Source organism: Dendropsophus ebraccatus, chromosome 12, assembly GCF_027789765.1.
Source record: "Dendropsophus ebraccatus isolate aDenEbr1 chromosome 12, aDenEbr1.pat, whole genome shotgun sequence".
In the NCBI taxonomy this organism is placed as follows: Eukaryota; Metazoa; Chordata; class Amphibia; order Anura; family Hylidae; genus Dendropsophus; species Dendropsophus ebraccatus.
The window spans coordinates 88,860,103-88,878,147 of NC_091465.1; the positions used below are offsets into that span (position 1 = coordinate 88,860,103).

Consider the following 18,045-nt stretch of genomic DNA (forward strand, 5'->3'; position numbering starts at 1 on the left):
TAAAGCGCGGCTCGCAGATGACTGTTCCAGAGTCTGGTTCGATCTCTGCAACCTCATTCCCCCTGATTTCATCCCACGGATCAACACCTGACACAAAGAGGCTGCTGAATAGGTGCTGTCATCTGCTGGCTGTCCTTCATTACACAAAGAGGCAGCATCTCCTCTGCTAAGTGCGGCTGGGAACATAATTACAATCCGCCATTTGCAGCGTGAAAACGCTTTAATTAAATTTATGCAGTCATTCCCTCTAAATAGTCATATCTTTCAAACAATCAGCCGGCCGCCTCTTCCACAGCCCCCCTCCCTCTTCAATCTCCTCTCCTTCCTCTCCGCTTCTTCTTTATACTATTTTCCCTATTTTTCTGCTCAGTTTCTTATTGCTTCTTAACTTTCAATCTCTCAGCAGAAGTTACATTGCTACACTGACACATTCAGTACCTTGTCAAAACCGTATATTATGTCCGCCACCGTCATCCACAAAAGATTTGTCCGTTGTGCATCTGTATTCCGTATTCCGTATTTTTTGCTTTTCATTTTTTTCTGCCAGAAAAGGGAAATTAAGGTAATTTTTGTGGATGTTAATTTTTTTGGGATTACATATTCTTCTATAGACTCCTATGACTGAATGTGTGGCGCAATTACGGCCCGTACTATGGCTTTTCCGTACATGTGCACCCATAAGACTACGGAGAGTGTGAACTGTCCAATAGAAATCAAAGGGCCCTAATCCTATATCCTTTCCTTATTACACATATACATACAGAAAACCCTGGAAATGATCAAACACCATTTATCAGAGTTACAAACACGTCTCAACTACAGCGGAGAAACCAGGAGTTACAGCAACTATTTTAGAGAGTCTGAATCATTTTATGATTATAAAGATTTTATCTGATGGATCCACAAGTTTTTGGTTACTATACTAACTGGCAGAGCGGCCGATCATCTATAGCTACTAAAGGAACTGGATGCAGAAGAGATCCGCTATGTATCCCATGAATGACGCTGCTGGATGTATCTGAACAGGTCCTCACTCCGCTGCCCCTTTTACTTCTAGTTATGTCCCACAGGACTCCATCAGCTCAAAGTTGAAAACATCAACTTTTCTCTGAACAAATTTACCATTTTTATGGTTTATGTTTAAGCGGCAAACGTTTTCCTTTCAGGTGTGATACTGTTATCTACAAACATGGCCAAAACTCACAAAACTCTGCACAGCTTAGATACACTGAGAATTGTCTACATCAGGAAATATACAGTGCATTCAAGTGAATGATGGTTGACCTTATAGAGATCAGCCAAACACCACAGAGACCTCCACAGGTTTATCAACATCAGTCAATCTAGGTCCCTGAGGTCGACCATCGTTCTCTGGAATGCACTTACTAGGCATTGCCCATGTTAGCCAAAAGCCTACTCCGCAAATACCCCGAAACAGCGGTCTGTGGATGGATACCTGGCTGAGGGGGTTTCCTTGACTGGAGCTAACATATGGGTTAACAAAGAATATAGAAACAACAGTAATAACATTCGGTATATTATATAGATATAAAATTTTATGGGGATTTGCTGCTGCTCTGGACAGTTCCTGACTTGGACAGATGTGGCAGCAGAGAGCACTATGTCGCACTGGAAAGAAAACACCACTTCCTGCAGGGTATACAGCAGCTGATAGGTACTGGAAAACTGGAGATTTTTTAACAGAAGTAAATTTCAAATCTCTGGCACCTGCTGGGACCAGTTGATTTGAAAGAATTTTTTTTAGTGACCAACCCCTATATGGTAGAGGGGAAAAGTCATGTGAACCCAGCCTTAGCTGCTGTTTAGGATGGAGTTTAGACTTTTTACTGTTATTTGTGACATTTCTTTTCTTTCTGCTTTACATAATAAAGTGACAGCGCCCCCCCCCCCCCCCAGAGCAAAACTAGTCAGAGAAAACTAAAGAGTCCTTTGATATATTCGGCCGATACTACTGAAAATAAAAACAGACTTTTAGGAAGTTATGCATTATATAATGCGATAAGTAATCCTGGCAAATCGAAGCTTAGGACTAGTGAATCCAGGAGAGCAAGAGGAAAAGGTCACTATCTTCTAAAAACAAATCTCCTCCTTATCTCCAGCTACTCTCTGTCCTCCGATATTTTATCTGGCCTGACCTCCTTGTCATGTAGATCAGGCCCAGGGAGCTGGGCTAAGCTTGGCTAACAGATAGAGGTCTGTGATTGATCAGAGACAGTGTAGTGCAGAGACTGAGCAGGAGAAAGAGCGCCCTGGGCTGGGATGTGTCATTCCCACAACTCTTTGTATTCTGCCTCTTTCACGTTTATCGAACCTTCCACCAGAAAGAGGAGGGGGCACTGGTGGGGTAGCTCAAAAGATCTCAGGAAATCTTGTTTTGAAGCAATAAGTCAGTGTGAACTCTCCATTACTAAAACCCTGGGGGAAATAATAGGAGGGGAGGGGGGCTACCTGCTCAGCCACAAGAGGGTGACAGAAAGGTGAGGTTTGGCAACTGGTTTATTTCCTACTTTATTCAGTCTCCCTTGGTTCCTATATAATAGAAATCACACTTTATTTATCCCTTATAATCCCCCAAACTTGTCGATACGTGTTGGAATACACATATAAACCTTCAAGGTGACAATATATTGGGCAACATATAATATATATATTTTTTTTTAATAATAAATATGTATTTTCATTCAATCTAGGAAATAGTAACAATCTCTTTAATAAAGTGAAAGCTAAAGTATCCGGAGGAACCTGGGGCATGTGTAACGCTACACCGTCTCACCCCTATAGGTTGTCATTTATTATGTACGTATCAGCTGTGTAACGGAGAATTAGAATGCCCTTGGAGGGTGCAAGAAAGTCTTATTTTCTGTAAAGTTGCTGTTTAATCTCCTAATATCCTTGCATGCTGCAGATACTATATCCACAGAGATAATATAAGGTTCCTGTCTGCATTGTATACGAGGGACAGTCTTTCATCCCTATCTTCCACTTTCATGTAGTTTTCTCTGCAGCTCAATTTCCCTTCCTCCTGCGGCCCAAGAACTTGGAGGAGCTGATGGTCTCGAGATGGGGGATCCTAATTGCACTTGAGCGTCTAAAGCTGACTTGGTTTATCATAAAGGGTGCAGATTTCCCTGGCTGGAGCCTCCGCGGACACAGACCCTCAGGCCCAGCTCAGAAATAGAGGGAATTAATTACATTTTTTTTTAACTCCTCTTCTTTTAAAGTATGGATAGGATGATGAAACCTCCCGAGGGCAAAAATGTCTGCCGAGGGAAGAAAGAGTGAATGTGAGGAGAGATATAGAGGAAGGGGCAGTAAAAGGACATATCTCCGCGTCAGAGAGAACACATCTCTGACTACTAACCGAGTGACCTATGGGCGAGGTTGAGAACGGCTTCTCTGTTTAGTGGCGGACAAGGGTTACACAGTTACCCCGCTGCTGTCCTGGTATGTGGTCATTGTATCTTCTGCTTGAAACACAAGACCAGGGGCACCTATGCTGCAGCCATGTATCACTAACCCTAATTCATAGGCATTAGATATTGAACATTTTCCATCTTAGACTTGAAGCGATGGGCAGCACACTTAACTCTTCCCCTGCAAAGCATTCCATGCAGTCAGCCATAGAAAGGTTAATCTAAATGGAGTGTGACTGATTTGGGGCAGCAGTGCAGAGAGAGAGGAAAGGGGTGACAGAAGGAGTAGGGGAGGGCAAGAAGGCTGCCACTCCGGCTGACTGACAGGCTCCTGATATCCCTGCAGATAAAGCCTTACAGATGTCGCCTTGCAATTGATTTCTGGTTAGTGATGGTAATATACTAAGAAGTAATACATTATTGAGGCGAAGTGATGGGGGAGTAAAGCCCCCCCTGTACTGCAGGGGATTATACTGCCCCTTCCTCAAGCCCTTAGCTTCAAACACTTCTAGAAATCACATTAACCTGTTTCCAGGGGAGAAGCCATCTCCTCCTCTCCCCTGCCTGTGCCGGAACTGCTAAACAAGTTTTAGGCAAAGTGTAGGGGGTAGGAAAAAAAGGTCACTATGGAGGATAGCAAGGTACAGGGGTCAGAGGTCAATGTTCAAGGCCAGCCACTGCCAGGACTGAGGGCCCTGATCACAAGAGCTTACAATCTATGAGGATACAGAAGCACAGGGATGAGGGCCCTGATCACAAGAGCTTACAATCTATGATAATACAGGAGGGCGAGGATGAGGGCCCTGATCACAAGAGCTTACAATCTATGATAATACAGGAGGGCGAGGATGAGGGCCCTGATCACAAGAGCTTACAATCTATGAGGATACAGAAGGACAGGGATGAGGGCCCTGATCACAAGAGCTTACAATCTATGATAATACAGGAGGGCGAGGAGGGAAAGCCCTGATCACAAGAGCTTACAATCTATGAGGATACAGAAGGACAGGGATGAGGGCCCTGATCACAAGAGCTTACAATCTATGATAATACAGGAGGGCGAGGATGAGGGCCCTGATCACAAGAGCTTACAATCTATGAGGATACAGGAGGGCGAGGAGTGAGGACCCTGATCACAAGAGCTTACAATCTATGATAATACAGGAGGGCGAGGATGAGGGCCCTGATCACAAGAGCTTACAATCTATGAGGATACAGTAGGACGAGGATGAGGGCCCTGATCACAAGAGCTTACAATCTATGAGGATACAGAAGGACAGGGATGAGGGCCCTGATCACAAGAGCTTACAATCTATGATAATACAGGAGGGCGAGGATGAGGGCCCTGATCACAAGAGCTTACAATCTATGAGGATACAGAAGGACAGGGATGAGGGCCCTGATCACAAGAGCTTACAATCTATGATAATACAGGAGGGCGAGGAGGGAAAGCCCTGATCACAAGAGCTTACAATCTATGATAATACAGGAGGGCGAGGAGTGAGGACCCTGATCACAATAGCTTACAATCTATGAGGATACAGGAGGGCGAGGATGAGGGCCCTGATCACAAGAGCTTACAATCTATGAGGATACAGTAGGACGAGGATGAGGGCCCTGATCACAAGAGCTTACAATCTATGAGGATACAGAAGGACAGGGATGAGGGCCCTGATCACAAGAGCTTACAATCTATGAGGATACAGGAGGGCGAGGAGTGAGGGCCCTGATCACAAGAGCTTACAATCTATGATAATACAGGAGGGCGAGGAGGAAAAGCCCTGATCACAAGAGCTTACAATCTATGATAATACAGGAGGGTGAGGAGGGAAAACCCTGATCACAAGAGCTTACAATCTATGACAATACAGGAGGGCGAGGAGGGAAAGCCCTGATCACAAGAGCTTACAATCTATGATAATACAGGAGGACAGGGATGAGGGCCCTGATCACAAGAGCTTACAATCTATGAGGATACAGGAGGACGAGGAGTGAGGACCCTGATCACAAGAGCTTACAATCTATGAGGATACAGAAGGACAGGGATGAGGGCCCTGATCACAAGAGCTTACAATCTATGATAATACAGGAGGGCGAGGAGGGAAAGCCCTGATCACAAGAGCTTACAATCTATGAGGATACAGAAGGACGAGGATGAGGGCCCTGATCACAAGAGCTTACAATCTATGATAATACAGTAGGACAGGGATGAGGGCCCTGATCACAAGAGCTCACAATCTATGAGGAAATGTGGGTTGACTGAATGACCAAGTAAATCTGTCAGATGTAATTCAGGTTCGGCACTGCTGACACTGTTGGATGCTGTTAGGACAAGGACACACATGGTACCTTATATCTATTCGTGCTTCCAGAATGTAAAAAAAAAGGCCTATATTCTCCAGTGTAAAGTGTCAGAGAGGTGTTCCTGAGCTCCAAACCTTCTCAGGGCTGCCTCCTACTCCCCCTCCAATCCCTTACCCTGTTAGGAGCTCGGACTCCTGACTGTCCGTCAGGCAGGTTGGGGGGGGGGGGGGGGGGGGGGGTTAGTTAGTAAATATGAAGCCTGCAGCAGATGAGGGGCTCGGGAACGCCTGTCTGACACTTCACACTGGAGAAGAGAAGCATTTTTGTAAGTGGAAGCACAGCTGGCTGAATGAAAGGTACCATTTTCTCCTGACCCAAGGGCATCTAGCAGTGTCAGCAGCACATGGACTATATCTGACAGATTCACATTAAGGGGAGTAGGTGTATGCTAGCAGAAAACAAGAAAGAATATGGCCATACAAATAGACCCCTCACTATATGTTTGAAGTCTGTTACCGTGGACACTTACAGGTTTGCATAGAAGCTGGATGAACAAAATGAGTTTTTTAACCAACGGTGCCAATGCACTTCATATTAACATTGTAGGGTACACGGGGCCCCTGACTCTCCATCTACAGTTCATGTCAGTGTGGGAAGGGTCGTGCATGCTGGATAATAATAGCCTGACCCTTTTGTTCTGTCTAGCTGTGGTTTACCCCACCACCACCACCTTCCTCATAGGAAATGCACAAACTTTCAGCTGAGTTGAACATTCATTCTGCAGACAGTTATTGGAGGTGGAAGTCCAGTGAAAATTTTTATTAAAGTATTGAGTAGCCCCCCAAAAGTTATACAAATCCACAATATACACTTATTTTGGGAAATGCTCATAAAGTGCTTTTTTCCCTGCACTTACTACTGCATCAAGACTTCACTTCCTGGATAACATGGTGATGTCACTTCCTGGATAACATGGTGATGTCACTTCCTGGATAACATGGTGATGTCACTTCCTGGATAACATGGTGATGTCACTTTCTGGATAACATGGTGATGTCTCTTCCTGGGTAACATAGTGATGTCACTTCCTGGATAACATGGTGATATCACTTCCTGGATAACATGGTGATGTCACTTCCAGAATAACATGGTGATGTCACTTCCAGAATAACATGGTGATGTCACTTCCTGGATAACATGGTGATGTCACTTCCTGGATAACATGGTGATGTCACTTCCTGGATAACATGGTGATGCCCCGAATCCCAGAGCTGTGTGGGGCTGTGGCTGCTGGAGAGGATGATGGCAGGGGGACACTGAGGGACACAGGGCACTGGAGGGACACTGAGCATCCCCCTGCCATCATCCTCTCCAGCAGCCACAGGCCGCACAGCTCTGGGAGCCAGGGCATCACCATGTTATCCAGGAAGTGACATCACCATGTTATCCAGGAAGTGACATCACCATGTTATCCAGGTAATGAAGCCTTGATGCAGTAATAAGTGCAGGGAAAAAAGCACTTTATAAGCATTTCCCGTAATAAGTGTATATTGGGGATCTGTAAAATAATACTTTATTAAAAATTTTCACCGGACTTCTTTAAAAGGCTAAGAAGGTGATTCGTCCTTTTAATTCCATTAGAAAAAACTCTTCTCAAGGCATTATAATACAAAGCATTGTCACTTCTACCACCATTAACCCTCCTAGCCTGAGGATAAAGGTGTCCGCTTTCTTCTCTTCTCCGGAGATCTCTGGCATCTTAATGGGTTTCATTTCATTTACACTTGACAATATTTTTTACAGAACTAAATCAGAATGTTAAAGGAGTAGTGCAGCGCTAAACATTTATTCACAAAATAACACACATTACAAAGTTATACAACTTTGTAATGTATGTTATGTATGTGAATGGCCCCCTTCTTCGTGTTCCCCCCCCACCCCGGAAGTGTGGTGCATTATATTCACCGCATTTGTGTCGACCGCCGGCCGCCATCTTGTGACAATGACGTCATCTTCGGGAGGCCGGCCGAACCGCTCCAGCCCTCCCTCTGCTGCGTCATCAGTTGCTCAGCCACGATTGGCTGAGCACAGTTATGTTCAGCCAATCACGGCTGAGCAGCTGATGACGCGGCAGAGGGGGGCCGGCATGAGGGAGGGCTGGAGCGGTTCGGCCGGCCTCCCGAAGATGTCGTCATTGTCACAAGATGGCGGCCTGGGGTCGACACGAATGCGGTGAGTATAATACACCACACTTCCGGGGTGGTGGGACACGGGGAAGGGGGCCATTCACATACATAACATTAATTACAAAGTTGTATAACTTGTAAAGTGTGTTATTTTGTGAATTAATGTTTAGCGCCGCACTACCCCTTTAATGGAAGTGATGAGGAAGCTGCATAATAATTCTGCTTGTCTTGTATTTGGCTGCCGCTATGTAAAGCAGGGTTGATGGTTAATTTCTGCTGTTATTGTTACAGGTTATGAGCATCCTCAGCAGTCCCGGCGGAGTGGCCCCACAGTCCCAGTCAGAATTCTCAATTTCTCCCCTGCACAGTGGGTTGGAAACCAGCAACTCTCTCTCAGCTAGTTGCAGCCAACGCAGTGACTCCATCAAATCTGTGGACAGCCTCCCTACATCGCAGTCTTACTGTGCGCCAACTTACAGCACCACAGGTTATAGCATGGATCCAGTAGCAAGTTACCAGTATGGGCAGTATGGACAAAGTAAGTGTCAATCATCTTCTATGGTTATCAGAAATCACGATGACTGAAGCATCTTCTGTGTATTTAATCTAATTCCCCACTTGTAGCACAGTTTAAGAGGCACGTTCACACCTACGTAATCGGCTGTAAATTTTATGCTGCCGATTTCATCAATATAAATAAAAAGCAGAAATCGGCAGCAGAAAATTCACAGCATGAAAACTGCAACAAATTAAGTAAATGTGAATATATCCTTTAGGGGATAGCCCAGATAATTCTTTTTTTTTAATACACTGCTTTAATAAAAGGTATATTACTTAGTAATGTATATATTCATTTAAATAAATGTAGATTTTATTATTAACAGTAATATAATGAGCCTCCCTGCTGCCAGAGAGGGAACCTCGAGCTGCAAACCCTAGATAGCCCTGCAGTCCCCAACACAAACCCTGGGGGCAGCAGAGGACCGTGTCACCAAGTTCTTACATAAACAAAAAGTTATACATTTATAGAAAAATGCAATAAAGCAATGTATTAAAAAATACTCTGTGGAGTGCCCCTTTAAAAGAACCAATCAGGTCATTGTTTTTGAACCTCAAAATGCCACCATGCCTTATTACATGAACTGAGAATCTGATGGCTGTATGTAAATCTGATCCAGACAAATCCCACAAATAACATATAAAGCATGCACAATACAGAAGTGAAGGCCAGAAGAGTATGCCTGGTTTCACTGCGCATGCCCAGGGAGTACAAGGCATTATTCCTGTGTGGAAGTTTTGTAAGTTGCTGGTAGTGAAGAAGAGAAACTGGAGGGGTGAAGCCTGGACAAGCTATGAGATGACCCCTAACAATGCCATTGCTTCTCTAAGTGTCAGGGCTGCACCATACTGTGTGATATCAGTGCACTCTTTATATATAACAGCCAGTACCAAACAGTGCAGAAGGTTTCAACAATGTAAGGGCCTATTGCCGCTCATGCCTAAATGTAAACCATGTGTTTCAGCCGCCTCTGCTCCTGCGCTGACCCCGACCTTTCTCCCACCTCATGCATGTTAGGGGCACACCTGCAATTAATAGTAAGAATCTATTCCAACCCCAGCCTCAGGCATAGCGTCTCTGCTATGCTTTCATTTGGGAGACCATAGACAAGTGCTGATACAAAAGGATATAATGATCAATGCTACTCAGAATGTGTCTAATAGCCTAATGAAGTCTTCATGGACATATACACTTCTAATACATTAAGGGCAAAGACAAATGTAAAGCACTGACTTTAGAATTATGGGAACATGTAGAGGTATACTATTACGGTACAAACACACACAGCGTATACGCAGCAGATCTGCAGCAGATTTGATGGTGCAGATTTGATGCTGTGTTCCGTTATTTAGATCTAATCTGCTGCGTATTTGTTGCGTATTTGCTGCGTATCGCAGCAGTAAATACGCTGCGTATACGGTGTGTGTGTGTTTATACCCTAATGAAGTATACATATATCCAGAAGTATTCTTCTTCACTAGATCCATTGACATTATTGGGCAGTTGGCACAGACAGGTCTATCTCTGATGCCCACACTGATAGGACACAGAAGCGTGAAAGGAAACCTAATGGATATGACAACTCTAATAAGCGTCCTGTCTGGACGAGTTCTCCCCTAGGGATACAGCTGACACACCACTCACCACTCAGATTTCTTTACTTATTGGCAGTAACTTCTAAATCGGTATTAATTTAATTTGAAATGTTAACAGGGATGGAGAGCTTTGTATTGTATGGCATCTGAGAGACTAGGCAACATACATTTATGTAATGGGTCGGCTAAAGAGAGAGAAATATTAAAAAGAAGTTGTGTCCAAAACGTCATGAAAAAAATTACTATGGGGCAGATACAATAAAGACATTTTGCAGGCCGGTCAAAGATATATAAATATACTAAGAGATAAATCTGTCCCATCTGGGGGTGGTCAGTGCACGAAAACTGAAATATACACCAAGTACAATTATATGAACTATATTGGACCACTAAAGGCCACCCCCCTCACACTTCACTCCCCCACTGGTCATGTGAGAGATGCAAAAATTAACCTGCAACATTTTTGTTTAAAACGAGGACAATAAGGTGTACCCTCCTCATGTGTCTGACAAGTGGCTAGGCCCCATGCACACTTCCTGCCTCCCAAAAGACTTCTTGATCAGTATTTTGGGAGTGTAAAAACTGACATGGACATGTACATGGGGCCTTAGTCTTACAGGCCTACAACCAGTGGAAGGTAAATCATACCTGGAGGACTCCGGCCTCTCCAATACGATGCTAAGATGGCCACTTTACATTCCACAAGCCTTTTTTTTATTAAATTATTCAGTGAAAAGTCACTTTTGGTTGGAATTTTGAATGAAATGAATATTCTGCATACTCAGTGTCCAAGAGTCTACCTTACAAGTGTTTGGGTCCTATAAATGGGACTGTAACACTCCACTAACCACTTGTGGATTTGTTTTCCAGCTGCTGTTGATTACTTGGCTAAGAACGTCAGCCTGTCCACTCAGCGCCGCATGAAGCTTGGAGAACACTCTGCTGTCTTGGGCCTTTTACCTGTAGAAACCGGACAAGCATACTGAATAGCGTACCCACCAGTAAATGGTACAAGCACCAGTGCCACCATTCAGCATACATTTGTGCCCATCCTCCCTCATCTACTGAGACACTGTACCAGAAGCGATTGTCTGCAACAAGACAGTATTGCAATAACATCAGCAGATGTCCACACAATGTTTCAGAAGCTTCCGGTTGATGATAAAATACCCGCAATATAATCCAGACTTCTTATACAATTGATCGTCCAGGCAAATGATTCAAGAAGCAATCCGCTTACAAACGACCAACTGTTGGGCTAAGAAACCAAGGCCTAAATAAGGCTAATCTGCCACAATACTTTGACCGGATGTGGAACAACTGAAGTTAGCGGAAGCTTTTGTTTTCCCATCCACCCACATTTCATTCCATGTTTTACAATGCGCTTGAAGGAAGCTCCCACAGGCACTCCATAATGGAGAATGGTGGAGCATAGACCAACAAGATACCAATAACTATAAAGGAGTCCATTCAAGTGAACGTATACGTACAAGTACTCCAGAGAAAGGGTTTAGTCATTGAGGAAATGATCGCTCTTTTCATTGACTTCTACTTTCAGCAGTTTTGTATTAATCAGGAAAGTGCAATGCAATGGCGTGAAAATGCAAGAGCTGCAACCGGTCCAAGATTTACACAAAACAAATCAAAATAATAAAAGGTACCAAGGATATATATTCCATGATAGAGAAACGATGACAGACCCGCTTCATGTCCCATACACGCTTGACACATGAACCATTTGGAGGGATTCAAACAACATACAGAAAAGCTGTGCCAAGAACAAGGCACAACGCTATGTAAAAAATATCGGCACTTCGGCAATAACATAACAATCACACACGGGACACAATCAGACCGCACACGGGACACAATCAGACCGCACACGGGACACAATCAGGCCGCACACGGGACACAATCAGGCCGCACACGGGACACAATCAGGCCGCACACGGGACACAATCAGGCTGCACATGGGACACAATCACTGCGGCACACGGGACACAATCAGACCGCACACGGGACACAATCAGGCCGCACACGGGACACAATCAGACCGCACACGGGACACAATCAGACCGCACACGGGACACAATCAGACCGCACACGGGACACAATCAGACCGCACACGGGACACAATCAGACCTCACATGGGACACAATCAGACCGCACACGGGACACAATCAGACCGCACACGGGACACAATCAGACCGCACACGGGACACAATCAGGCTGCACATAGGACACAATCAGACCGCACATAGGACACAATCACTGCCGCACATGGGACACAATCACTGCCGCACATGGGACACAATCACTGCCGCACATAGGACACAATCAGACCGCACATAGGACACAATCACTGCCGCACACGGGACACAATCACTGCCGCACATAGGACACAATCACTGCTGCACATAGGACACAATCAGGCCGCACATGGGACACAATCACTGCCGCACATGGGACACAATCACTGCCGCACATGGGACACAATCACTGCCGCACATAGGACACATCACTGCCGCACATAGGACACAATCACTGCCGCACATAGGACACAATCACTGCCGCACATAGGACACAATCAGGCCTAAAGAGTCAGGACATTTTCCTCACATTCCAAGTTGATATATTATAACGCAAAGCTATCTCCTAGGACCACTGTCCATTGATGACAGGGATCTCCCACATGTCCGGTGTCTGGCAGGGTAACACAATGACTGAGGACCAGAAGACTGCTATTCCACACAACCATTGTTGAAAAGACCACAAAAGACTTTCGAGACCCATTTTAGCTATTAGATCTGTACATAGTATAGTTAACCCAACCCTGAGCGGTCCAACGCTGAAGCTCATTCCTGTGAATACTTTCACAACAAAAGATGTATAGTAAGGTTGATGTATATGAAATATGTGATGTCTTCAAAAGCATTTATATATTATGTTTCAAGAGAAAACTATTGATTTGGGGACCGGTGGTGAATAAAGGGGAGCAAAGGGCATGTTGTTTTTTTTCTCCAAGCACTCGGCATAGTAACATTTTCTGTACAAAAGACTTTCTCCTATGCTATAAGACAATATGCTCCGATAGAGGATCCATAACTGAGGAAAAGAAGAAGACAATAGAAAAAGAGACATTCCATGTGGAGTCCTAAGTATAAGAAATGGAGCTGTTGTCGCCTGCACATACGGACACTTGACATTCTTTTTTTTTTATATATATATTTCTATAAAATGAACATTTGAGGGATGCAGCTCGGTATTACAGGGACTGTGTTTCATGGTTGCAGTATCCCACCTAAAAATGTATATTAATTGCTTCTAACCCTTTAGTCTAATGCCGCCAACCAGGACCCTCTTATATAGCACTAGTAGGCATTCCATAATAACTGACTGCCACCTCTGTGTCTGATTTCATGTCACTCCAAGTGTGCGCGTGTACATATATATGTGTATATATATATGTGCATACATATATATATAATCCCACTATAATTTATTCAGCTATATTAAGTCGTAGATTAGAAAGATAAACTTGTACTTGTTTTACCCTCATTGCTATTGACAGGTGTCTGCAAGCTACAGATAACCTCTCTGGCAGTGACAGGGTTAACTACCTGCGCCTGTGTGTGGTTTTTGTGTACCTCAGGCATTGCTGTTATGCATTAAAGAAGATGAAGCCTACACTCTCTCTTTTGTGTTTTATTTATTATGCAGTAACATTTTTAGGCCGGGTTCACACTACGTAAAAAACACGTCCGTAATTCATGACAACGGCCGTATTTGCGCAAACAACGGCCGTTGTTATGAATTACAGCCACGTTTTTTACGTAGTGTGAACATAGCCTTACTCTGTAAATCTCCAGTGTTCTCATAGACAGATTTAGGCCATGTTCACACAGCATAAGTATTAATCACGGCCGTTTTGGCCGATCTGCAACACGGCCATGATTAATACTTAAGTTATATTGTGCTGCAGTTGAGGGAATCCCGGCAGGAGCGTATACACATAGGGGGACATTTACGAAGCGTAAGCCAGGGAGAAGGTGCAGATTCGCCCCTTCTACCTGGTATACGCCTCCCGTACGCTTTGCTCGCCCAATGGGTGGGCTTGGGGGGGGGGGGGCGTGACCTGCACCTCATTTATCATGATTCACGTCTGCTTGCAGGTGTAAATCATGATCCGAATCTACACCTGCTGGGAGCTGATGTAGACTTAGTACGCGGGATGCAGGTTTGAGCGCCTGGCCGGACAGATTCACTAAGAGGCGTGCGCCTCTTAGTGAATCCTGTCGGGGAAAAGGGGGTGGGGCCCTATATAAATCTTCATAATCCACCCCCCCACCATAGTATCTATATACATACACATAGTATACGCTCTGGATCGCTAGCTGCCATGCAAAAAACTGACATGTCAGTTTTCTGTGGCCGCTATTCATTGAATACCGCAGAGAACCTGTCAGTTCACACAATGGAGTGTGCAGCTCCGGCTGCACGCTCCATTGTGTGCAGCGGGGAATTCTGATGTGGGAACACACTGATGCGCCCGCATCCGGATTCATTAGTAGTGAAGATCATCCTACTGGTACTGCAGTACTAGCCGGCATGATCTTCTCTAACACCGGCCATTCTGTGATCCGGCTGGGTCAATGAACGGCCAGTGTTATACGTAATGTGAACATGGCCTTAACAGGTAAGCTTGAGCCAACTTACTGAATGGTAGGAAAGTTTCTGAGGAGGGTATTGTTAGGAAAATATTTAAAATATATATCATAAAGGGTTAATTTAAGGGTTGATTTAATATGTATTATTGATCCATTTATGTACAGTGTAAGAATAGCAGTGTGCCAGGGAGAAGGACACAGTAAGGTATGTGAAGGAGTCTTCTTGGCTAAATAAAGATTTAGGGTCTGCTGAGTTGACTCCTGAGTAAGCAAGCTCTATCTCTGTATTGTACCATATGTTGTAAAAAAAAGTCAGCTCCTTGTCTCAGCTGTTATAAAAGCTAAGCCCATTGTGTCTTCCTCAGACCTCACTCTAGATGCTGTCTGTGTGAGCTCTCCCGGCTAGCTGGAAATAAAGAAGCTTGCTATAACCTCGGTGTTTGGTCCTACTTGATAGAGAAGAATTTTCCTTACAAGTTGGTCCTTCGAGCCGGAACCCAACATCTCCAGCTCCTGTCCAGTCGTGGCCTGATACCGTGCACGGGGAAGTCTGGGACTTCTGATGGAAAGACCTCCAACTGAATTGTTGTAAACAGAGGCCAGCCCACCTGTTCGGGAGCGGAGTGACGGGTTCGTATTTATAGTCCTTCAGAACGGGACCATTCACCTGGGTTAAGGTAAGACCATTCTGTGTTGAGTCACTAAGGTCACTAAGGTATGGGATACGACAGAGATAAGGATATAGGGCAAGGATAAAGTATAGCTTGAGTTTTATATTGCTTATGGTCTGGTCTATCGTCCACAGCCACTGTGAGAGGCTACAGGAAAGAATACTCCGTGCATGCCCGATAACCGAAAGGATTGTGATAGTAGAGAATTCTCAGGGAAGTGACTATAATGTGCTACGTAGAGTATAAGGAAACTGATCTGGATCATGTATATTGAACGTTTATTTGGTTTCTTTTGTGTGTCTTTGTCTTTCTATTTTGTCTGCGAATAAATGTTGCAAAAGTAAGAGTTGGGACAGTCTCTTACACCCCCGCTGTGGTCACCAAGGGTGAGCGGCCTTACTGTTCTGTGGACTTTGGTAATTGGCCCTGTGCGTACAGGGTGCAGCGAGCATTGAAGTCCTGGGAGAATAACGGTTTGGTAAGCGGTTCTTGACCCACAGTCTTGAACGCAGCGAGCATTGTTATTCACGAACTAGATTTCTAATTCATCCCACATGCCCAACAAATTTGTGTCACCATATATGAGGATCTCTGAATGGTCTGTGTGACTGGATGAGTGACTGATATAAGGAATTCATACATAAAATTCCTGACTGTATAAGGGATCCCGTTAGGAGTGATTTCTTATTACTGAATAAGAAATAAGAGGGAGGAACACGTCCCCAAGTAAAATCACAACTATTATATGTATTGTGTCTCGTCTCAAGAGTCTCTCATGAATAAGTCCAGTGTTGGTGATGTTTGTGATTTTCCCGTTTGTTGGGTAGATATTCATTGTTTGGAGGGATTCTCTTTGATTATCTTCCTCCTGTTTTTGTTTGCTCTTCAGTTGTGTTTTAAGATCTATATAGATCAGAGACGAGGGTATTTTCCTTTCAAAGTATTTTAAGAATAATACCTTGTCAGCTGAGTAATTATGAGCAATTAAGTACGTAAATCATTGGGATGTGGCTGCTTTTGTTGTGATGGGAGACAGGAAGTGATATATACTTAGTGTTAGAAATTGAATGAAAGGAATGTGGGAAGAGTTTGTGTCACAGCAGAGCAGGTTCTCTTGCTGGGAAGACTAGTAAGTAAAAAGCTGGTCTGATGTTATATGATGACACTAGAATGGATTACATCTTATGATATAATTTGGGAGATTTACAATGAGTATATATGAAAAGAAACAATATATACTATGGTATGCATGTGTGATATAGATTGCAAATGTTTTGTTCTATTGTGAAGCTGTTTGAATCTTAGGTTGAGGGAATGTGTGTGATGTGATGGATCCATTTGAATTGATATGTAACAAAGTAAAATCCACGTGGTGATAGGTCTGAGCTTATTATGATTCTCTCAGACAATAAGTTTGTTTTTACAATTGTAGTAAAGCTACTAATGTGGTACTCGGACAGGGGTGTTGTCTGTCGTGACGCCAGCACTGTAGTAGTGTACAGGTAGGATGCGGGTACCTGCTTTTAACAAGGCTTGTGAGGGTCCCTGGGGCTCTTGTCATGGTATTCCTGAGTGGTAACTGATCCACCCAGACTAGCAGTACCGCCACCCACAGTGAGATGAAAATAACCCAAGGGGTACGGTGCAGTGTGTGGGTGCTGGTGAGATAGAAGACAGAGTCCCAGATAAGATAAAAAATAATAGCAGTTGAAATAATCTTGATCACTTGATACTAGGTACAGTAAGCAAAAAAAAAAAAAAAAAAAAAAAAATATATATATATATATATATATATATATACAGTCTTTTTAGTGCTGAAACTTGGTGGATAGTGGAATCTTTAGTAACAGGAGAAAGAGTAGCAGTGTAGAGAGGGCTTGGATTAGGGTGTTCCTTGGCTGAGCACTGCATAGCGTTTATGGTAGTTTGTTTGGAAGAAATCTGGAGCTTTGCTTTCATCTGCAGCTGTGCAATATACAGTAACATTAAGTGGTAAAACTAGAATTCTACCTCCATGACCACTTAAACTTTTGAAGAACTTTTGTGACAGGTGTCAGACAAAGAACCACAGTGGTGGGACACCACAACTAATCTGTCCAATTATAACGTTTTATTTCACAGTTGCTGGATGACGTCGAGAAAGCCCCGGTATGTAATAATGTCACTAATTATCTGCTTACATTTCAGGTACAAATTTATCCAGAAAGAAGAAGATAATAGGCTATACTTAGTACTGCAATTTTGATTTGATAATCATTTTTTATTTTGGCTATTTTTGCATTTTTTGGTCATTTATTCATTTTTTAAGGAGCTCCATGTTTTTATATTTTTGTATGAAATGTATGGTGTGCTGGGCCCATGTGTGATCTATGCTTGTATATGTCTGTATTATGTGTCTGTTCATGCTTTGTGTGTACTGTGTCACCATCGGACAGTAAGATAGAGTTTATCCCCAGACAGCAACTAACGGGGAAACAAGAGGAATACAAATTCACCCAATTAAAGGGGGTGGAGACTGGTGTCATAGAAGGGAGGAGAGAGGTGGGACCCCAGAGGGAGAAGGACAATCTTTAGGTTAAATGTAACAGTTCTTGCTCCTCTCAACAAATATGTTATGTCCTAACAGAAA

The 18,045-nt window shown here is 43.8% G+C and overlaps 1 protein-coding gene across 2 annotated transcripts in view; it reads left to right on the forward strand.

Annotated features, from left to right (window-relative positions):
• PAX7 (paired box 7) overlaps positions 1–12,195 on the forward strand; it is a 123,337-nt gene extending 111,142 nt beyond the window's left edge. For both annotated transcript variants that reach the window (XM_069949027.1, XM_069949028.1), the window contains exons 8-9: positions 8,216–8,462; positions 10,949–12,195. In XM_069949027.1, the coding sequence (XP_069805128.1) occupies positions 8,216–8,462; positions 10,949–11,064 (363 nt within the window). In that variant the 3' untranslated portion in view covers positions 11,065–12,195. The remainder of the gene's footprint in view (positions 1–8,215; positions 8,463–10,948) is intronic.
• The last annotated feature ends 5,850 nt before the right edge of the window (positions 12,196–18,045 follow it).